Genomic DNA, 24,005 nt, shown 5'->3' on the forward strand with positions numbered 1-24,005 from the left:
CTCCCTCCCTCGGACATGGGCGCTTTGGCCGAAGAGCCGGGTGAGGAGGAGATCAAAAGAGCCGTATTTGGCATCTTGGGAGACAGTGCCCCCGACCTGGATGGTTTCACGGCCTCCTTCTTCCAAGCTTGTTGGGGTATTATCGGATCGGATGTGGTTGCAGCAATTTGCCAATTCTTTCGAGGGGCCTTCCTCCCCCGAAGTGTCACGGCAACAAGTATACTCCTCATCCCCAAAAAAGTATTGCCGGACTCATGGGGTGACTACCGCCCCATTAGTCTATGCAACGTCATCAACAAGGTCATCACAAAAATTCACACGGCAAGGTTAACTCCCCTTCTCCCTTGCCTTATTTCTCCGAACCAAAGTGGCTTTGTGAAAGGCCGCCTCCTCAATGATAACGTCTTACTGGCCCAAGAAATGTTCCATGAGATCTCGAAGTGCAACCCAGCCCCGAACGTAGCGGTCAAGATTGACATGGCGAAGGCCTATGACCGTGTCCAGTGGCCATTCTTATTTAGCATACTTCGCCAAATGGGATTCCCAAACCCGTGGATCTCCATGATAGAAAGATGTGTCGGCTCATGTTGGTTTTCGGTGACAATCAATGGCATCCCTTCGGGGTTCTTCAAGTCAACCCGCGGCCTTAGACAAGGCGACCCCATTTCCCCGGCCTTATTTGTTATTGCGGCGGAATATCTCTCAAAGGCACTCGACAAGCTAATTTTGGGATAGAAGGAAATGACATTTAAAGCCACCCGAAAGTGCTTGGAGATCAGCCATCTTGCCTACGCCGACGATATCATCATCTTTACCCAAGCGGCGACCACTCCTCTTAGGCGGCTCCGGTCATGCCTAGAAGATTATGAGAAGGTGTCAGGGAAACAAATCAATCTCTCAAAGAGCAACTTCTACATTGCCGATTGTCATGAAGAGAGTGCTAATCTCATACAATCCGAGGGAGGTTTCTCACAAAGTACCTTTCCTTTCCTCTACCTAGGGGTTCCTATTTATCGTGGCATCAAACGAATAGATATGTTTATGTTCCTTCGGGTAAAGATAGCAGCACGAATCTCCGGATGGGCTCACCGTCACCTATCCTTTGGAGGAAGGCTTACACTTATCAAGAGCACACTAGAGGCGGTACCTCTTCACATTTTCTAGGCCATTGAGCCCACGGCCGGGGCGCTCAAACTTTTTGATCAACAATTGGCACGCTTCTTTTGGGGCTGAACCAATGAGAGAAAAAAGATACATTGGATTGGTTGGGATCAAATTTGTAGGCCGACTGCCGAGGGGGGACTAGGAATCCGCAAATTCAAAGAGGTCCTCCGAGCCTTCAACATCAAGCTATGGTGGCGCTTTCGTGACCAATACTCTCTATGGGCCAAGTATATGAAGGCCAAATATTGTTTTAAGACCTCTCCCCTGGCGTCCCGTCCAACCGGGAAAAACAGCCCGACGTGGAAGAGACTCCTGAGAGCGCGTGCCCAAGCCAATCCCTACATCAGATGGGTGGTTGGCCAAGGAGACATCTATTTCTGGGATGACATATGGCTCGGAGACACGGCGCTTAGGGACCTTTCCATTGATGACCGAGGAGCCCCGACTACCTTGGTGGTGGATTTCATAAGAGAAGGAGCATGGGACGAGGCTAAGCTCCAGCTGCTCCAATACCAGGCTGGGATCTCACAGCAGGTGATCACACACATCCTAGACACGCCAATCGTATCGGGGGAACCGGATGTTCCGCGTTTTTCGCTATCCCGGCTCGGTGACTTTTCGGTGGCTTCAACTTGGGAAACGACCCGCGCAAGGAGGCCGAAAATCCAGGGGCTGGAGGACATTTGGATGGCTGGCCTTACCAACTCAATAGCAATTTTCAATTGGAGGCTGTTGTCGAACCGAATCCCGGTGGACTCTAAGCTACAATGGTGGAACATCGAAATGGCATCAAAGTGTCAATGCTGCCCCCACAGTCCACACACGGAGTCGCTCCAACACCTTTTTATTCAAGGGTGGGGAGCCTCTAGAGTCTGGGGCGAGTTTGATGAATGGTTCAAGGGTTCGGCTCCTTCCATACGAATTAATGACACCATTCCGGAGAGGCTAGAAGTCTGGTCACGGAGGACCCATCTCCAAGACACAAAACACCTCTGCAGGTCCATACCTTATCTCATCCTCTGGTTCATTTGGGCGGAGCGCAATAGGAGCCGTCATGAGCAGGTACAATTCAAACCTTTCAATGTTATTTGGCAAGTCCAAATGTTCATCCGGAACAATATGATAAGTGGGGGAATCAAACCGAAACATTGGAAAGGCGTGAGACTAAAAATGGAAATACCAAGTCAAGCCGTCCCAAGGAGGCCGAGAGGGATCGCCATGCTGGTCAAATGGCACCCACCGGACTGCCCGTGGATAAAGCTCAACACGGATGGGGCATATCTAACCACGACACACAAATGAGGAGGGGGAGGCATTGTCCGAGACCACTCCGGAAAAATGATTGTGGCCTTTGCAACACCTATTGATGCACAATCCCTTGAGGCCGAGCTCATGGCCTTCTACCACGGGCTAATTCTGGCCACAGATCTTAATCAGCCAATATGGATTGAGTCGGATGCCGAACAGGCAATCAAACTCTTCAATGGGACAGCATGGGGCCCGGCGCACATCAGCCGAGTCATGGCTCGCCTTCATTCCCTTAAGCAAAGACACACCGTCCGCGCCACCTTCATTCACCGGGAGGGTAACAAAGCGGCTGGCTTGCTTGCCAAGATGGGACTTGAACAACACTCCTTCCGCCGGATATCCGCCCACAACGCTCCCCGCTTACTCCAAGCCATCGTCCGACTGGAGGAGAAGGGTACCCCCAACATTCGACTTAGAGATGAAGACCGTTAGTAGTGTATGGCCCGCTGATCGTGAGCTTAGCGGACGCCGAAGAGTACGTAGGTGTCGAATCTGTTGATGGCTTGACCTCTCCCTACTCTTGTGGTGCAATTGCCTTAGGGATTTTGTACTTTGCATTTTGGTTTTGTTCACCTAGGCATTGATTGATCGTCCTTGTGTAATCCATGATTGTAACCTCTTTTGATATGAAATATAGGGATGAGGGACCCACGAACCCTCCACCGTGAAGGTGTTCAAAAAAAAAAGTTCCAAACAAGTGAAAACCTCTACAAAGAGAATTCAACTCACAAGACAAAGTCTATTTCGTATTTGATCAATGGTGTCTTCAAATGACATGCTTACAAGCCTATTTATAGGCTAGAATGGACTCTTGAAAGTCTCACATCATTAGTACAACTTAAGACACTTAAAAATGACTCATAATAAAAGAAAAGTAACTCCTAAACCTTTGGTGTAACTCTAGGATATCTAAAGTCACTTATTTAACATAAAATGTAACTAAAATAGACCCTTCATTTTGGCTGCTCCAACTTGGACGAAAATGCATCATGTATCATCAATTTGGGCCTCCAAAATGTGATATGTAGTGACTCCACACTTCAAGTCTTGGGCTGCCCACGAGGGAGGTTGAGAGAGATTAGCCTTGAATAGAGAGACGCTCTCCCTTCTCTAAAAAATAACTCCCTATTGCATCGCCGGAAAACACCCACCCATCCCTCACGTCGCCACCCGCCCCTCCACCCTCACCACCCTGTCGGCCACCTCCCAATCCCACTCCGCCTGTCACCCCCGGCCCATCCCCGACGAAAGCCACTTCAACGTCGGACTTGGCTCGCGGCTCCCGTCAACCTCTACTCCACGTCTTGGCTATACCTTGCCGAAGCCCGCCCGGCTGGCCGAAACAATGGGGCAACCGCCGGACCCCGACGAAAAGAGAGACACTCCGGCCCTAAATCCGGATCATCTGCCTGACATTGTTCCCGGGGATGAGGAAGCTCGGGTCCTCTCCGATCAGCAAATGGTCTTCCGAGCTGGTGAGGCCGCTTCCCTTCAACGTCCGACCAAATCCATGGAACTAAAAATGGCTAAAGCAAAGCTCAAAGCCCGGAAAAGTACGCCGGCGCCTCCTACCAAAGGCAATGGTCGTAAGAGATTTGTCCCGTCTCCGATGCCCGAGGACAAGCAACTAAGGAAGAAGATAGACTTCGGTGAGGAGGAAGGACATTCGGCCGGTAGTTCCAAATGCAAAGGATCCCTGTTCCCGGCGACTCCGTCCCTCGACTTGGGGGTCTCTTTCAGGTTGGAGGACCCCGACTTGCCTCATAAGAAGGAAGAGGAAGTGGAGCATTGGAATGAATGTGAAGAAGATTTCGATGCCCCCAACGGTAGAACCGTGCCGGAAGGAGGCGGCTCGCCGGAAACTGCTGCTCCCGCCGTCGAGCTTATGACCGTTTCCGGTGAAGTCCCCTCCCTCCACAATCCCCAGCCAAGACTTGCTAGGTCACGTGAAGCACAAGCTGCCCCATGTGCTGTCCTTGCCCCATTGGAAAGTGGAAAAGCAAACCTACCTAATCTGGAGGCTGGGACAAAAGTTGACTTTGAAAGCACTAATCCACCTTTCCTACCTAAGCCATCAGGTACAAAAGCAAACTTGCCTAAAATGATAGCAAGTACAAAAGCCCCCCCTTGAAAGTGCCCCCCCCCCCTTTCCCCTCTAACATGGCACGAGTTGCATCGTTTGGATCCCCACCAAGGAACCCAAAACTAGATGAGATCCTTCATCTTGCAGCGTTGGACTCGGTGGAAACGCTCGATGCAGCGGCGGCGCAGCCTCTCCGTGCCGGAAACCTACCGACGGCCAGTCACAAACCACCGGAGTTCCCCCAAAACTCTTCGGGATGCATGCAAAGTGTCACACACACACCTTGGAATGGGAGTGGGGCATCTCTTGAGGACTTCCCCCCTCTCGAACGAGGACGAACTAGCAAGATCCGAGCTACGTTTGAGGCCAGCCCGGAACATTATTGTGTGGAGCTCGGCCAGCCGCGACCTAAGGCGAACCCTAACGCCAACCGAGAAAAGCTTATTATCGAGACAACGAACAAGGCCACGCCTAGTGCCGAGATGGGCGTATTGACAAGAGAAACACCAACACCCAACGACACGCCAATGGATGATGCCGAGAAGATCCACACCGAGAATGAAGAGGCCGAGAAGGTCCACACCGAGAAAGGAAAAGCCGAACTGCCGAGAATGGAAAAGCCGAGAAGGGTACACAACGACAACGATGGTGCCGAGAAGATCCACACCGAGAATGGAAAAGCCGAACACAACAACCCGAAGAGAAAAGGAAATACACCTAAGCCCTCGGCGAATGCCGCAACACAAGGGCCAAATGAAGTTACTCAACATGGGGGGGTAGAAGCTACCCCGGGGACCTCGGCGTGGCCGAAATCGATGGCGGACTTGCTTAAGGGTACTCCGTCGGGCTCGGCGAGTAACACGCTACATGGCGGGGGTGATGGCACCTCAAGCCACCCCGGCCGGCCGAAAACGATGGCGGACATGCTTAAAGGCTCGACTGACCCTAACGGCCCTCAAGCCTTTGAGCCGGATAAGCTTCAGAACATTGGGTTCGCTTCAGTGTCCGACGGCATCCCGGCCATCTACTTCTCCGGAGCGGAAACTCAAAAGCTTGCTGAGAGCATGGGACACGCCATTGTGGGTAAGTTCTCTCACTCTATCCCTACCGGACTGCAAATCCAAAAGACTCTCGATAATATTAAACTCCGGTGTGGATTCAGTTGGAAGTACATTAATGCTAAACATATTCTCATTCAATGCGAGGACTTGGCGGACTATGCCCGAATCCTTGGAGGCCCAAGGGGTACGCCCGTATGGCTCATTGACCGTCACCCGATGAGGGTCTTCAAATGGTCCCCGGACTTTGATGCATACTGCGAGTCCCCCATTGCGGCAATTTGGTGCAACCTAATTGGCCTCCCCATTCATCTTTTCGACCAATCCGCCTTATTCGCCATCGGCAAGCTTCTCGGCACTCCAATACAGATTGATCGAGCCACGGCAAACAAGACTCGGCTTTCATTTGCCCGAATTTGCGTCGAGATAGACATCACAAAACCGCCTACCGAAGAGATAATCCTTGACCTTGGTGGGCGAGAAACAGTGCAGCGGGTCCGATGGGACAAGATACCATCATATTGTCAAGAATGTAAACACGTCGGCCATGCAAGTGAGGTGTGCTATGCGACGGGCAAGAAGGAACGGCCGCCAAAGAGAAACTACCATAACGGCCCGCCTAAACAGTCACAACCCGAGAGACAAACCGAGAAGGGGAAGCAAGATACGGGGAAGAATGCCCCCAGCTCCAATGAATGGAAACGTTATGGGAAGAAGCAAGGCAAGGCCGGTGATCGACCAAACAATAACAAAACAAATGGGGAGGATATCGGTGGTACTTCCTGGGAGGGACCGAACTCGAAAATGCCGGGCTCAAGACCGGACTCTAGAATGCCGGACTCTGCTTTGGGGAGCGGACCGAGCTCCGGAACTCAAAATGCCGGGCTCAAGGCCGGGACCGAGGTTGGGAAGTCCCCACCGAACCGGGGGAACCCATTGCATCCCACCTCCGAACCACCATCACCACGTGGGAACATGGACGTGGAGTGGGGCTCCCCTAATGCGAGGCGCTCGGTCTCACCAGCTCGTCTAGGGAATCCGAGAGGAGGCGCGCGCCATGCCATGACAAGGGGGCGTGGGTTCTTCTCGGCAAAGAACCACATGAGTACTAACCGATATTACTCTCTCATGGCGAACGGAGAATTTGATGTTGAGAATTGTGGGGATGCGGACGAAGACCCCATGGAGTTGCACATGGGGGTCGAGAGGTTAGGAGGCAACAGTTCGGCCGACGATGCCGAGGAGGTCGCCCCGAACAAAGAGCAACACCGCACTGACTACCAAGGAGGGCCTTCAGCCTCTTTGGGTACGCACCCTTCCTGTTAATGATGTCGTACAATTTCATGTTTTGGAACGTGAGGGGGATTGCGAATGCGCCCACTCAAAACGTTCTAAAAAGACTTATTGATTGTCATAATGTTTTATTTCTTGCAATAATGGAACCGCTCACACACCCGGACCCGGACCGATTCTCTAAGGCCTTGGGGCTGCCCTTCATTGGTTCGAACACGAACGGGAAGATTTGGATGTTCGCGGAAGAGGGGTCCACTTTTGATATTGAGAATGACTCGGAACAAATCCTTCACGGTTACCTCAAGTCCCACCGCCTTGCTAGGCCGGTGGCCATTTCAGCCGTGTACGCCAAATGTACAAGGGCTGAACGACATCAATTATGGGACAAGATGAGAGAGATTGCCGGGCCTCTCGAGGGAACACCTTGGATCATCGGTGGCGATTTCAACACCATTCTATCACACCAAGACAGAATCGGAAGTGATACTAACCGGCAAGCCGAGATGGTTGATTTTGCGGAGGCAACGGAAGACTGTAGGCTGCTTGATCCTGGTTTCGATGGAGCGGCATTCACTTGGGCCAAGAATGGCCTCTTTGAAAGGTTGGATAGAGTGCTTGTCAGTGAGGATTGGACTAAGACCTTCGAGGCTACTCGGGTTACGAATCTCCCCCGGGTTGCCTCGGACCATGGACCAATTCTTGTCAGGTGCACGAAGATGAACACATCCGCTGGAGCCAAGGCATTCAGGTTCCAGAACATGTGGATCCGACATGAAGGATTCATGGCCGTAGTGCAAAAAGCATGGGAGGAGCCCACGGGGGCGGGTGGAATCCTAAACATTCAAATCAAGCAGGCCAGAGTTAAAAAGGCCCTTAAGGAGTGGAACAAAGAGGTCTTTGGGAACATCCATGCTAATCTAAAGGAAAAGGAGGAAGAAATTGCTCTGGCTCAAACTAGTTTCGAGGCAAGGCCGACTCCGGAGCACAGGACAGCGATCAACAAACACATTGCCGAGTACATCCTTTTGCTGAGAATGGAAGAAGATTTTTGGCGACAGAAGGCAGCTTTGAGGTGGCTTGCCGAGGGAGACAAAAATACCCGGTTCTATCAAAGCTGGGTGAAACAAAAGAGGGTCCGTCTCCGCATCCATTCAATTCGTGTCAATGGGCAGGAGCTCACCGAGGAAGCCGAGATTAAAAAGTCCGCAGTGGAGTTCTTCCAACAACTCCTTGCCCCCAACAATCCGACACTTGAAGACCCAGACCTCGACCTAATCCAGCAGGTCCACTCAGCCGAGCAGTTCGTTGACATCGCAGATGCTCCAAGTGCGGACGAGGTCAGGAGTGCCACCTTTTGCATTTCCGGAGATAGTGCACCCGGACCTGATGGCTTCTCGGCCACCTTCTATCAAGCCTGCTGGTCCATTGTGGGGCCGGAGGTAGTGGAAGCAATCAGACAGTTCTTCAGAGGGGCCTTCCTGCCAAGGAGCATCACGGCCACAAGCATTGTCCTTATCCCAAAGAAGGCATCGCCGGAGTCATGGACCGACTACCGACCCATCAGTCTCTGCAATGTTTTAAACAAGATCATTACCAAGGTACTCACCTCTCGACTCTCTCCTTTCCTCCCACAGGTCATCTCCCCAAACCAAAGTGGTTTTGTCAAAGGTCGGCTCCTTAACGACAACGCACTTCTGGCTCAAGAAATGTTCCATGAGCTTGCTAGATGCTCCCCAGCGCCTAATGTGGCAGTAAAGATTGACATGGCTAAAGCCTATGATAGGGTCCAATGGCCCTTCCTCTTCAAAGTTTTACGCCGTATGGGATTCCCGGATTCATGGATTTCACTTATGGAGAGGTGTATTGGGTATTGCTGGTTCTCGGTCCTTGTTAACGGGGCACCAGCGGGCTTCTTTAGATCAACTCGTGGACTTCGGCAAGGAGATCCGATCTCCCCCGCTCTGTTCGTGATCGCTGCGGAATACCTGTCCCGAGCATTAGATAAGCTCATCCTCGGCCAAAAGGACATGACGTACAAAGCCTCCCGGAGATGCATGGAGATCAGCCATCTAGCCTATGCGGACGACATTATCATCTTCACCCAAGCGGCGGCAAATCCTATGCGCCGGCTAAGAGCTTGTCTTGAAAAGTATGAAAGAGTCTCCGGCCAACAAGTCAGCCTTGCTAAGAGTAATTTCTATATTGCCGAGGCCCATGAGCATTGGGCAAACTCGATCCAGGCGGAAGGGGGCTTCACTAGAGGGGTTTTCCCTTTCCTCTACCTCGGAGTACCTATCTATCGTGGTGTCAAACGCACGGACATGTTCCTCTTTCTACGAGAAAAGATTGCAAGAAGGATCTCAGGATGGGCACACCGTCACCTATCCTTTGGAGGAAGGCTTACGTTGATTAAGAGCACCCTTGAAGCGATCCCCTTACACATCTTCCAAGCCGTCGAGCCCACGGCCGGTACCCTTAAGCAACTTGATCAACAAATGGCCCGATTCTTTTGGGGGTCTACGAATGAGAAGAAGCGGACCCATTGGATTGGTTGGGAACAAATGTGTCGGCCCACTGATGAAGGAGGCCTTGGGATCCGGAAAACTATGGAGGTCCTCCGCGCCTTCAATATCAAACTTTGGTGGCGCTTTCGGGAGCAAAACTCCCTTTGGGCAAGATACATGATGGCAAAATATTGCACCAACTCCACACCGCTCACCTTGAGACTGCCGAGCAGGAGTAGCCCTACGTGGAGAAGGCTCTCAAGAGCATGGCCCCTCGCACAACCGCACATGAGATGGCTAGTGGGACAAGGGGACATCTACTTCTGGGATGACATTTGGCTTGGCAATAGCCCTCTGAGGGAATTTAGTCTTGATGATAGGGGAAGACCAACCACCCGGGTTTCGGAGTTCATTACTAATGGGGGTTGGGATGTGCCCAAGCTTCAGCTTCTTCACAATCAGGCCGGCCTCCCTCAGCATGTTATCGATGGCATCATTAATACACCGATCCTCCATGATGAACAGGATATCCTGAGGTGGAACCTCTCTAAACATGGGGAATTCACGGTGGCTTCGACATGGGACACACTTCGAGGGCGAAACCCGATCATCCAAGGTTTGGGGGACGTTTGGAAGGCAGGCCTCACCAACTCAATAGCCATCTTTATCTGGAGGCTTCTCTCCAATCGGGTGCCGGTTGACACGAAGCTTCAGTGGCGGGAGATTGAGCTAGCCTCTAAGTGCCAATGCTGCCCCCACCGACCGAATACCGAGTCCCTCCAACACCTCTTCATCCAGGGACATGGAGCTCGCAGAGTATGGAGTGAGTTTGACGGTTGGTTCACAGGCCCGTTCCCCCGCATCCATATCAATGATACAATCCCTACGAGAATCGAAGTGTGGGCGCGAAGGTACCAACAGCCGAACAAGAAACATCTTAGCCGAGCCACTCCATACCTCATTCTGTGGTTTATCTGGTCGGAGAGAAACAGGAGTCGCCACCAAGGCACACAGTTTAAACCACAAAACGTGGTATGGCAGGTCCACATGTTCATTCGGAATGCTATGTCCAATGGAAGCTTGAAGCCGAAACATTGGAAGGGAGTTAAACTTGGAATCAACATTCCTCAAGCGGCGGCAATCAGGGCGCTACCCCTAGCCATGGCAATCAAATGGAACCCCCCGGACCAGCCGTGGATAAAGCTCAACACCGATGGCTCCTACAATGAAGCGAACGGTAGAACAGGGGCTGGAGGGATTATTCGAGACCACTTGGGTAAGATGCTCGTCGCCTTCAGCACACCCCTAGAAGCACACTCGGCGTTAGAGGCGGAGCTGTTGGCCATGCTCCACGGGCTAAATATAGCCAAAGAACTCGCCCTACCAATCTGGATTGAGTCCGATGCAGAGCAAGCAATCAAATTGGTCAATGGGACAGGATGGGGCCCGGCACTCGCCCGGCAAGCGGTGGCGCAACTAACCCTTCATAAACGCCAACTCAAATTCCGAGCCACCTTCATACACAGGGAGGGGAACAAAGCGGCGGATTTCCTTGCGAAAATGGGGCTAGTCCAAGACAGTGGTCTACGAATGTACTACAACTCAGCACCGAGAGAACTGTTGGACTTGGTTAGATTGGACGAGATGGGAGTGTCGCACATCCGATACCTTGACGGGAACGGGCATTAAAGTTGATAATGAGACGATGGGAGACAATAGTGACTAGCTTTTTGGTTAATTGTATTTTGGAAAAGAGTATGATGAGGTCCGAACCTTGTGGGATTGGACCGCATACTACTCTTGATTTGTTACGGCACACCACTTTTGGGTGTGGCCACGCCTTGTAATTACCGCCTTTGGAATGATAGGGATGAGGGACCCACGAACCCTCCACCGTAGAGGTGTTTGATAAAAAAAAAAAAAAAAAAAAAAAAAAAAAAAGTCTTGGGCTGCCCACAAACTTGAATAATATTCACCACTTGGCCCAATGTAGAATGGTCTTGTAATTGGGCTTTTATTTCAACAACCAAAAGCAACATGTACTCCTTTATCTTCTTAGCTCTAGCTCTTGTAATTGGCCCACTTGGAATGATCAATGGATCCATCTTCTTGTCCTTGTAGATCAGCTTGGTTGTGTCTCCATCATTCCCTTCTTCTTCAAGAGGATTCGTCCTCGAATCTAATTCACCAACATAATGAGATAAATCAGAAACATTGAAAGTAGCACTTACATTAAACTCACCAGGTAAGTCTAGTTTGTAAGCTTTATCATTGACTTTTGCAATCACTTGGAATGGTCCATCTCCTCTTGGCTGCAACTTGGACTTTCTTTTTGAAGGAAATCTCTCCTTTCTCATATGCAACCAAACCCAATCTCTCGGCTCAAAGATGACTTGTTTCCGACCCTTGTTGGCTTGCTTTGCATATTGTTCTGTCCTCTTTTCAATGTTGAGTCTTACCCTTTCATGCAATCTTTTCACCATTTCAGCCTTAGCTTTTCCATCAAGACTTGCAAGTTCTTCAATAGGTATTGGAATCAAATCTAGTGGACTCAATGGATTAAAACCATACACAACTTCAAATGGAGAAGAGTTAGTAGCAGAATGAACACTTCGATTATAAGCAAATTCAGCAAGAATGAACACTTCGTAGTAATTGAGACAAAGTCCTATTAACTACTTCAGTTTGTCCATCTGTTTGTGGATGACAAGTAGTAGAAAACAAGAGTTTAGTTCCCAACTTATTCCACAAAACACGCCAAAAATGACTCACAAATTTAGCATCTCGATCACTCACAATTGATCTAGGAACACCATGCAAACAGACAATTTCTTTAAAGAACAAATTAGCAATATGAGACGCATCATCAGTTTTGTGACATGGAATAAAATGTGCCATTTTTGAAAACCTATCAACAACCACAAAAACTGAATCTCTACCTCTTTTTGTTCTTGGCAAACCAACGACAAAGTCCATTGAAATATCCTCCCAAGGTGCACTAGGAATTGGTAACGGTTTGTACAAACCATGTGGGTGTGATTTAGACTTGGCTTGCATGCAAATTATGCATCTTTTACAAATTCTTTCAACATCCACACGCATTTTAGGCCAAAAGAAATGTTCATGCAAGACATCCATTGTCTTATGGACTCCAAAATGCCCCATTAAACCACCACCATGAGCTTCACGCACAAGAAATTCACGCATAGAACCTTTAGGAATGCACAGTTTATTTTCTCTAAACTAATAGCCATCATGCCTATAGAACTTGTCAAATGCAGCATGCTCACAAGCTAAATAGATAGAAGAAATGTCCGGGTCATTATCATACATTTCCTTAATCAATTCAAAACCAAGTACCTCCGAGACAATGCATCAGCCACAATGTTTTCTTTTCCCTTTTTGTATTTGATTACATAGGGAAATGATTCAATGAATTCCACCCACTTAACATGTCTCTTGCTAAGCTTACCTTGACCTTTCAAGTACTTGAGAGATTCATGATCCGTATGAATTACAAACTCTCTAGGCCACAAGTAATGCTTCCATGTTTCCAAAGCTCTAACCAAAGCATATAACTCCTTGTCATACGTTGGATAGTTCTTTTTTTTTTAATTAAACACCATTACGGTGGAGGGTTCGTGGGTCCCTCATCCCTATATATCAAAAAGGGGGATTACAGAACGTGGCCACACCCGAAAGTGGTGTGCCATAGCAAAGGCAAGAGTAGAAAGCGGTCCGACTCCACACGGCTCGGACCCCATCCTACTCCCTTCAAAAGTGCAATTAAACAAAACAAAGGCTCTATGATCTTCCATCTCCGAGTAACCGACTCTAGTATCCGTCCCCATCTAGGGTTCGAATGTTTGGAACACCCATTCGGTCCAAGCGGACGAAGTCCATGTGGCCTCTTGGTGCAGAATTATGATCCAATTGTCGACCGCTATCAAGCCTTAGGCCCATTCTCGCAAGGAAATCCGCCGCCTTGTTCCCCTCCCGGTGTATGAAGGTGGCTCGGAATTTAAGTTGGCGCTTGAGCAGGTTCAATTGCGCCACTGCTTGCCGAGCTAGAGCCGGCCCCCACTCTGCTCCATTGACCAGATTAATGGCTTGCTCGGCATCTGATTCGATCCAGATTGGTAAGTCAAGATCCTTGGCTAAGCGCAGCCCATGGATCATGGCCGTCAGCTCAGCCTCCAGAGCCAAGTGTGCTTCAAGGGGCGTGCTAAACGCCACCAGCATGTTGCCCGAGCTGTCCCGAATGATTCCTCCCCCCCTGCTTTGTTGGTCTCTTCATTGAAGGAGCCATCCGTGTTTAGTTTAATCCAAGGGTGGTCCGGGGGGTCCCATTTGATTGCCATGGCTAGCGGCTGCGCCCTAGCTAGTTCCACTTGTTGCGGGATGTTGATTCTAAGTTTGACCCCTCGCCAATGCTTCGGCTTCAAGTTCCCGTTGCCCATGGAGTTCCGGATGAACATGTGGATCTGCCATACCACATTGTGCGGATTGAACCTCGTGTCTTGGTGCCGGCTCCTGTTTCTTTCCGCCCAGATGAACCACAAGATGAGGTAGGGGATGGCTCGGCTAAGGTGCTTCTTGTTCGATTGGTGACATCTTCGCATCCAAGTTTCAATTCTCGTTGGGATTGTGTCATTGATTGAGAGGCGGGGGGTCGCCCCATCAAACCACGAATCAAACTCATTCCATACTCTGCGAGCTCCATAACCCTGAATGAAGAGGTGTTGGAGGGACTCAATATTCGGTCGAAGAGGGCAACATTGGCACTTGGAGGCAAGTTCAATCTCCCGCCACTGAAGTTTTGTGTCGACTGGCACCCGATTGGAAAGAAGCCTCCAGATGAAGATGGCTATTGACTTAGTGAGGCCCGCCTGCCAAACATAACCCAGGCCTTGAACGATCTGGTTCCGCCCTCGGAGTGTGTCCCACGTCGATGCTACCGTGAATTCCCCGTGCTCAGAGAGGGTCCACCGCGGGATATCCTATTCGTCTTGGAGTATCGGGGTGCTGAGGATGCGATCAATAATATGCTGTGGGATGCCGGCTTGATCGTGCAGGAGTCGGAGCTTGGGTTCATCCCAAGTGCCATTTGTAATGAACTCCGAGACCCGGGTGGTAGGCCTTCCCCTATCATCAAGGCTGAGGTCCCTGAGTGGGCTATTGCCAAGCCAGATGTCATCCCAGAAGTAGATATTCCCTTGCCCCACAAGCCACCTCATGTACGGTTGCGCGAGAGTCCAGGCTCTAGAGAGCCTCCTCCATGTAGGGCTACTCCTACTCGGCGTTCTCAAGGTAAGTGGTGTGGAGATGGAGCAATACTTTGCCATCATGTATTTTGCCCAAAGGGAGTTTTGTTCCCGGAAGCGCCACCATAATTTTATGTTGAAAGCACGTAAAACCTCCAAAGTTTTCCGAATCCCGAGACCTCCTTCCTCGGTAGGGCGACACATTTGATCCCATCCAATCCAATGGGTTCGCTTTCTCTCACTCGTAGATCCCCAAAAGAATCGGGCCATTTGTTGATCAAGTTGTTTTAAGGTGCCGGCAGTGGGCTCAATGGCTTGGAAGATGTGTAAGGGGATCGCTTCAAGGGTGCTCTTAATCAGCGTGAGCCTCCCTCCAAAAGATAAGTGCCGGTGTGCCCAGCCCGAGATCCTTCTTGCAATCTTTTCACGTAGGAAGAGGAACATGTCCGTGCGCTTTACACCACGGTAGATGGGGACGCCGAGGTAGAGGAAAGGAAAGGTGCCCCTAGTGAAGCCTCCTTCCGCTTGGATCGAGGGTGCCCAATGGTCATGGATTTCGGCGATATAGAAGTTGCTCTTGGTGAGGCTGGCTTGTTGGCCGGAGACATTTTCATAGTTCTCGAGACAGGCTCGGAGCCGGCGTAGGGGGTTTGCCGCCGCTTGTGTGAATATTATAATATCATCCGCATAGGCTAGGTGGCTGACCTCAATGCATCTCCGGGAGGCCTTAAACACCATATCCCTTTGGCCAAGTATGAGCATATCCAAGGCTCGAGACAGGTAGTCCGCGGCAATTACAAACAACGCAGGGGAAATCGGATCACCTTGTCGGAGTCCCCGTGTTGATCTGAAGAATCCTGAAGGTACCTTGTGTGATCCATGTGTCCGGGAATCCCATTCGCCGAAGCACCTTGAAGAGGAAAGGCCATTGGATCCTATCATAGGCTTTCGCCATGTCGATCTTCACCGCTACATTAGGCGCTGGGGAGCATCTTGCAAGTTCATGGAACATCTCTTGGGCCAACAGAGCGTTATCATTGAGGAGCCGCCCTTTCACGAAACCACTTTGGTTTGGGGAGATGACCTGTGGAAGGAAAGGGGAGAGTCGAGTTGTGAGTACCTTGGTGATGATCTTGTTAAAGACGTTGCAGAGGCTGATGGGTCGGTAGTCGGTCCATGACTCGGGCGACGCCTTCTTTGGGATGAGGACAATGCTTGTGGCCGTAATACTTCGTGGCAGGAAAGCCCCTCTGAAGAACTGGCCAATTGCTTCCACCACCTCCGGCCCCCCAATAGTCCAACAGGCTTGGTAGAAAGTGGCGGAGAAGCCATCGGGTCCGGGGGCGCTATCTCCGGAAATGCTGAAAACGGCGCTCCTGATCTCATCCGCACCCGGTGCTTTTGCGATGTCCGCAAAGTGCTCGGCTGAGTGTACTCGCTGGATAAGGTCAAGGTCTGGCTCGTCTAGAACCGGATTGCTGAGCGCTAGGAGTTGTTGGTAGAAATCTACCGCTGACTTTTTTATTTCGGCCTCCTCAGTAAGCTCCTGGCCGTTGACACGAATCGAGTGGATGCGTAGGCGAACTCTTTTTTGTTTCACCCAGCTTTGATCGAACCGGGTATTTTTGTCGCCCTCCGCAAGCCATCTCAGGGCTGCCTTTTGCCGCCAAAAATCCTCTTCCATTTTCAGCAACATGATGTACTCGGCAATGTATTTATTGATCATTGTCCTATTTTCCGGTGTTGGCCTTGCCTCGAAGATGGATTGGGCCACAATAATTCCTTCCTCCTTTTCCTTGAGGTTGGCATGGATGTTCCTAAAAACTTCTTTGTTCCACGCCTTTAGGGTTCTTTTCACTCTAGCATGTTTGATTTGAATATTTAGGAGTCCACTCGCCCCCGTACTCTCCTCCCATGCATTTTGCACTACAGACATGAACCCCCCATGTCGGATCCACATGTTCTGGAATCGGAATGCCTTGCCTCCGATGGTAGTGTTCAGCGTCTTACATCTTACAAGGACCGGCCCGTGGTCCGAAGCAACCTGAGGGAGGTTCGTAACCTGAGTAGCTTCGAAGGCCCTAGCCCAACCCTCACTAACAAGCACTCTATCCAATCTTTCAAAGAGGCAGTTTTTGGCCCATGTGAATTCCGCACCATCGAACCCCGGATCAAGGAGCCTACAGTCTTCAATTGCCTCCGCGAAGTCGACCATCTCTGCTTGCCGGTTGGTGTCGCTCCCAACCCTATCTCGGTGTGATAGGATGGTGTTGAAGTCGCCACCGATAATCCATGGTGATCCTTCGAGGGGCCCAGCAATTTCTCTCATCTTATTCCACAGGAGGTGTCTTTCGGATCTTGTGCATTTGGCATACAAAGCCGAAATGGCCAGCGGCCTAGCAATACGGTGGGACTTGAGACGCCCATGTAGGATTTGTTCCGAATCACAATCAATATCAAAAGTGGATCCCTCTTCCGCAAACAACCAGAATTTTCCGGTCATGTTCGATCCAATGTAGGACAGCCCCAGGGCCTTGGAGAACCGGTCCGGATCCGGTGTTGTGAGTGGTTCCATTATAGCAAGGAATAAAACATTATGAGATTTAATTAGCCTTTTCAAAACGTTTTGGGTTGACGCATTTGCGATTCCCCTCACGTTCCAAAACATGATATTGTAAAACATCATTAACAAGTAGGATGCGTACCCGAAGGAGACGAAGTCCCTCCTTGATATTCAATGAGATGTTGCTCTTTGTTCGTTGCGTGCTCCTCGGCATCGTCAAGTGGAGAGCCGTCTCCAATCCTCTCGGTCCCCACTTGCATGTCCATGGCCGAGTCGTCCGCTTCCCCACAATTGTCGACATCAAATTCTCCATTCGCCATGAGGGAGTAGTATTGGTTAGTGCTCATGTGATTCTTACTTGAGAAGAAACCACGCCCCCTAGTCATTGCATGGCGTGCGCCCCCTCTCGCACTCCCTCGTGTAGGCGGGGACACCGATCGGCTCGCCTTGGTGTACTCCCATTCCGCATCCATATCTCCATGAATTGGTGAAGGTGGCTCGGTGGTCGGGGGTGTTGGGTTCCCTTTTTCCCCTCCCACGCGCTTGAGGCCCACTTTGAATGTTCCGGGGCGCGAAGCATTCCCTCCTTGGGTTCCACCCATAATGTCCGGACCATCCCAAGTTGTATCCCTTTCCTCCTCTCCATTTGAATTGTTGTTAGGACGATTCCCGGCATTGCCCTTATTCTTCCCTTGGCGGTTCCCTTCATTGGAGTTAGGATTGTGCCTCACCGCATCTTGCATGCCCTTCATACCGTGGCCTTCGGGGTTTGCCTTCTTTGGCGGGTTGATATTGTAGTTTCGTTTCGGCGGCCTTTCCTTTTTGCCCATCGCATAGCACACATCACTTGCATGGCCAACATGTTTACACTCTTGGCAATAGGATGGGATCTTATCCCACCGGACTTGTTGCACCAACTCGCGGCCGCACAAGTCAAGGATTATCTCTTCAGGGGGCGGTTTGGTGATGTCAATCTCAATACAAATGCGGGCAAAGGAGAGTCTCGTCTTGGTAGCCGTGGCCCGATCAACTTGGATTGGGTTGCCGAGGAGCTTGCCGATGGCGAAAAGAGCGTATTGATCAAACAAGTGAATTGGGAGCCCGATTAAATTACACCAAATTGCTTCTATCGGGGACTCACAATATGCATCGAAATCCGGGGACCATTTGAAGACCCTCATTGGGTGGCGATCAATGAGCCAAACGGGTGTTCCCTTTGGGCCTCCGAGAAGCCAGGCATAATCCGCCAAATCCTCGCATTGGATAAGGATATGTTTAGCATTAATGTATTTCCAATTGAAGCCACATCTGAATTTAATGTTATCTAGGGTTTTTTGAATTTGATGGCCCGTAGGAATAGAATGTGAAAACTTACCCACGATGGCGTGCCCCATGCTATCAGCAAGCTTTTGTGTTTCAGCCCCAGAGAAGTAGATGGCCGGAACTCCATTGGACATGGAGGCAAAACCAATGTTTTGGATCTGTTCCGGCACGAAGACTTGAGGACCCTTGGGTTCGGGAGAACCCTTAAGTAACTCCGCCATCGATTTCAGCCTACTAGAGGTACCCGAGGTAACTTCGGCCCCCCCTTCTCGACTAGCGACCATCGGCCCTCGTGTCACGGTCTCGTGGGAAAGGTCACTCATGGCCATCGGCTGGTCCTGGATAGCCATGACGGAACTAGTCAGAGCTTCGCCCACCATCGGGTTGGTAGGTGGTGTCGGGGTGGCCGTATGACCCTCGGCCCCAACCTTGGTAGCCGCACCCCTGTGAGCTTCCCTTCCGGCCAGGTGGCTCTGGCCTCGACCAAGCCACAAAAGCCGTCGACTTTGCCGCGCCAGCCTCGAACGTGTCTCGAAGTTTTAAGGTCCGTCCTCTCTTTTTTTTTTTTTTTTTTTTTTTTTTTTTTTTTTTTTATCAAACACCTCTACGGTGGAGGGTTCGTGGGTCCCTCATCCCTATCATTCCAAAGGCGGTAATTACAAGGCGTGGCCACACCCAAAAGTGGTGTGCCGTAACAAATCAAGAGTAGTATGCGGTCCAATCCCACAAGGTTCGGACCTCATCATACTCTTTTCCAAAATACAATTAACCAAAAAGCTAGTCACTATTGTCTCCCATCGTCTCATTATCAACTTTAATGCCCGTTCCCGTCAAGGTATCGGATGTGCGACACTCCCATCTCGTCCAATCTAACCAAGTCCAACAGTTCTCTCGGTGCTGAGTTGTAGTACATTCGTAGACCACTGTCTTGGATTAGCCCCATTTTCGCAAGGAAATCCGCCGCTTTGTTCCCCTCCCTGTGTATGAAGGTGGCTCGGAATTTGAGTTGGCGTTTATGAAGGGTTAGTTGCGCCACCGCTTGCCGGACGAGTGCCGGGCCCCATCCTGTCCCATTGACCAATTTGATTGCTTGCTCTGCATCGGACTCAATCCAGATTGGTAGGGCGAGTTCTTTGGCTATATTTAGCCCGTGGAGCATGGCCAACAGCTCCGCCTCTAACGCCGAGTGTGCTTCTAGGGGTGTGCTGAAGGCGACGAGCATCTTACCCAAGTGGTCTCGAATAATCCCTCCAGCCCCTGTTCTACCGTTCGCTTCATTGTAGGAGCCATCGGTGTTGAGCTTTATCCACGGCTGGTCCGGGGGGTTCCATTTGATTGCCATGGCTAGGGGTAGCGCCCTGATTGCCGCCGCTTGAGGAATGTTGATTCCAAGTTTAACTCCCTTCCAATGTTTCGGCTTCAAGCTTCCATTGGACATAGCATTCCGAATGAACATGTGGACCTGCCATACCACGTTTTGTGGTTTAAACTGTGTGCCTTGGTGGCGACTCCTGTTTCTCTCCGACCAGATAAACCAACAGGTCCGTCCTCTCGCTAGAGGGGGAAACTCCTCAAAGGAGGGGATGAAAGGCCCCGTAGGTGCAAGCAAGGCTTGGTCGGACTCCGGAAGGGAAGAGTAGCGAGACCCATCGGCCATGTGCGCATCCTCTGGCTAGCCGGCGTCGAGAAGTGGTTGGGCGGTCATGGTGTCTAGCTTGTCCGCCAAATCCAAGGCTGCGAGGTGTAGGAGATGGGTAGTTTTTGGCTGCATTAGCCCTCCAACGGCTAGGACATCATGTGACATTCCAAGTGAGCAAGGCGCCAAGCCACTTTCGAAAAGAGTTTTTGTTCCCACTTCCAATTCGGGTAAGTTGACTTCCACTACTTCCAATGAGTCTTTTGCTTTTGCTGCCGCATGTACTTTAGGTTTGTCATGATCCGGAGGGGTCACGTCCTCCTCTTCGACGGCATGGTCGTCGCCGGCGGCCGCACCGGCAACCTGGTCGGAATTTTGATTTTTGGAGGCCATGGTCGATAGGACCGCATTGGCAATGGCCAATTGGCATTCCTTTGTGTCCGAAGCACTTTCTACTTCATCCCGCCGGCCGTTGTCCCCTTGATCACTCGGCGGGCTTGCCGGAAAGATGGTCCCTTTGCACTTAGGGCTCCCGGGTGGGGACGAGTATTCCGACCCGAACTCTAGCCTCTTCCAGGGTTGTTTGTCCTCCGGAAGGGGTGAAAGAACAAACCTTTTCCGACCATTTCCTTTAGTTGGAGGAGCCGGCGTACTTTTCCTCATTTTGAGTTTTGTGGCTTTTTGCTTCATCTTCTTGCTCGGAGGATTAGGGATGGGGTCCTCGGTCGACCGAAAGACCATGCGCTGGTCCGAGATGGTGCGAGGTTCCTCGGGCCCCGGCGACGTGTCCGGCGGATGGTCCGGCATGGCCGAGCGTGTGCCAAGTCACCAGCGTGGTCGGGGGGAAGCGGAGGTGACGGTGTAAGATCCGACACAAAGGCGGAGGCCGGCAGCGTTTAGGGTCGTGAGGGTTGAAAGAAGGCCGGGTTGAGGTCGGAGTGGAGGGGAGGGAAGCGAGGGTGAAGACCTTGAGTTGAAGAGGGCGGTGGTGGTTGGCAACGGTGTTACAAGGCGGGACAATAGGGAGTTGTGTTTAGAGAGAAGGAGGAGCTTCTCACTCCAAAAGTGGTGAGCCTTCACAAAGTACAAGAGTATTAAGCGGTCCGGCCTTCGTCATACGCTGGATAGTTCAATTGAGCTCCTTTCAACTTTTCACTAAAGTAAGCGATTGGCTTTCCATCCCGCAACAAAACAGCTCCTATGCCTACTCCAGATGCATCGCATTCAAGCTCGAACATGTTATCAAAGTTAGGCAAAGAAAGAATTGGTGCAGTTGTAAGTTTTTCTTTGAGGAGATTAAAAGCATGCTCTTGTTTTTCTCCCCAATAAAAACAAACATCCTTTTTCACAATCTCATTCAAAGGTGCAGCAATTGTACTAAAATCCTTGACAAACCTCCTATAAAAACTTGCAAGACCATGAAAACTTCTAACTTGTGCTACATTTTGAGGAATTGGCCATTCTAAAATAGCTTTCACCTTCTCCTTTTCCATTTCAATCCCATTAGCACTTATAACAAAACCCAGAAAAACAACTTTATCCATGCAAAAAGAACACTTTTTGAGATTTGCGTACAATGATTCTTTTCGTAAGGTATCCAAAACTGCACGCACGCACATGGTTAAGATGTTCATCCACATTTTTGCTATAGACAAGAATATCATCAAAATAAACAACCACAAATTTTCCAATGAATTTTCTCAAAACATGGAGCATCAATCTCATGAAAGTACTTGGTGCATTAGTTAAACCAAAAGGCATTACTAACCACTCATATAGACCAAATTTTGTTTTAAAGGCTGTTTTCCATTCGTCTCCTTCTCTAATTCGAATTTGATGATAACTACTTTTCAAATCGATCTTACTAAACACAACAGATCCATGCAATTCATCAAGCATATCATCTAGCCTAGGAATAGGATAGCGATACTTTACCGTGATTTTGTTGATTGCTCGGCAGTCGATGCACATCCTCCATGATCCATCTTTCTTAGAAACAACAATTACCGGAACAGCACATGGACTCATGCTCTCACGAATTTTTCCTTGGTCCAACAACTCTTGCACTTGCCTTTGAATTTCCTTAGTCTCTTCGGGATTGGCTCTATAGGCTGGTCGGTTTGGTAGAACTGCCCCGGGAACAAGGTCAATTTGGTGTTCAATACCTCTTAATGGAGGTAATCCACTTGATTCTTCAACTGGAAAAATATCTTCGAATTCCTGTAAAAGAGACATAAAAGTACTTGGCAAAGAAGTGGTTAATTCGTTAGTGGTAAACAAAGACTGTTTGTACACTAAGATGAAAACACTCTCTTTTTCAACTATTGCACTCTTTATTTCTTTTGCTCCCACATAAAAATTCTTTTTTTTCATTCGGACTCTTTTCACTTGACTCTTTTTCAATGCCCTCACCTTTTTTTCTCTCATTCTTACTTTTCTCTCGACTCTTTTTTTCACTCGACTCTTTTTCAATGCCCTCACTTTTTTCTCTCAACCTCACGAGCTCTCCTTGCTTGTGACAATTTCTGTTGGTCCTCTTGAACTTATTGAGGCGTCAATGAGACAAGCATAATAGACTTGTTGTTGTGCTTGAAGGTGTAGTGGTTGTCAAATCCATCATAAATCACCCTTTTTTTTTTTTTTTTTTTTTTTTTTTTCAAACACCTCTACGGTGGAGGGTTCGTGGGTCCCTCATCCCTATATTTCCAAAAGTGATAATTACAAGGCGTGGCCACACCCAAAAGTGGTGTGCCGTAACAAATTCAAGAGTAGTATGCGGTCCGATCCCACAAGGTTCGGACCTCATCATACTCCTTTCCAAAATACAATTAACCAAAAAGCTAGTCACTAGTGTCTCCCATCGTCTCATGATCAACTTTGATGCCCGTCCCCGTCTAGGTTTCGGATGTGCGACACTCCCATCTCGTCCAATCTAACCAAGTCCAACAGTTCTCTCGGTGCTGAGTTGTAGTGCATTCGTAGGCCACTGTCTTGGACTAGCCCCATTTTCGCAAGGAAGTCCGCCGCTTTGTTCCCCTCCCTGTGTATGAAGGTGGCTCGGAAATTGAGATGGCGTTTGAGAATGGTTAGTTGCGCCACCGCTTGCCGAGCTAGTGCCGGGCCCCATCCTGTCCCATTGACCAATTTGATTGCTTGCTCTGCATCTGACTCAATCCAGATTGGTAGGCCGAATTCCTTGGCTATATTTAGCCCGTGAATCATGGCCAACAGCTCCGCTTCTAAAGCCGAGTGGGCTTCAAGGGGTGTGCTGACAGCGGCGAGCATCTTACCCGAGTGGTCTCGAATAATCCCTCCAGCCCCTGTTCTGCCGTTCGCTTCATTGTAGGAGCCATCCGTGTTGAGCTTTATCCACGGCTGATCCGGGGGGTTCCATTTGATTGCCATGGCTAGGGGTAGCGCCCTGATTGCCGCCGCTTGTTGGGGAATATTGATTCCAAGTTTAACTCCCTTCCAATGTTTCGGCTTCAAGCTTCCATTAGACATAGCATTTCGAATGAACATGTGGACCTGCCATACCACGTTTTGTGGTTTAAACTGTGTGCCTTGGTGGCGGCTCCTGTTTCTCTCCGACCAGATAAACCAAAGGATGAGGTATGGAGTGGCTCGGCTAAGATGTTTCTTGTTCGGCTGTTGGCACCTTCGCGCCCACACTTCGATTCTCGTAGGGATTGTGTCATTGATATGGATGCGGGGGAACGGCCCTGTGAACCAGCCGTCGAACTCACTCCATACTCTGCGAGCTCCATATCCCTGGATGAAGAGGTGTTGGAGTGACTCAGTGTTCGGTC

The 24,005-nt window shown here is 50.0% G+C and overlaps 1 protein-coding gene across 1 annotated transcript; it reads right to left on the reverse strand.

Annotated features, from left to right (window-relative positions):
• Positions 1-13,244: 13,244 nt before the first annotated feature.
• On the reverse strand, positions 13,245-13,652 carry LOC121776265. The gene has a single exon (XM_042173432.1). The coding sequence runs from the start codon at positions 13,650-13,652 to the stop codon at positions 13,245-13,247; it is 408 nt and encodes a 135-aa protein (XP_042029366.1).
• Positions 13,653-24,005: the final 10,353 nt, after the last annotated feature.

The sequence above is a fragment of the Salvia splendens genome, chromosome 2 (assembly GCF_004379255.2).
Source record: "Salvia splendens isolate huo1 chromosome 2, SspV2, whole genome shotgun sequence".
Taxonomy (NCBI): domain Eukaryota; kingdom Viridiplantae; phylum Streptophyta; class Magnoliopsida; order Lamiales; family Lamiaceae; genus Salvia; species Salvia splendens.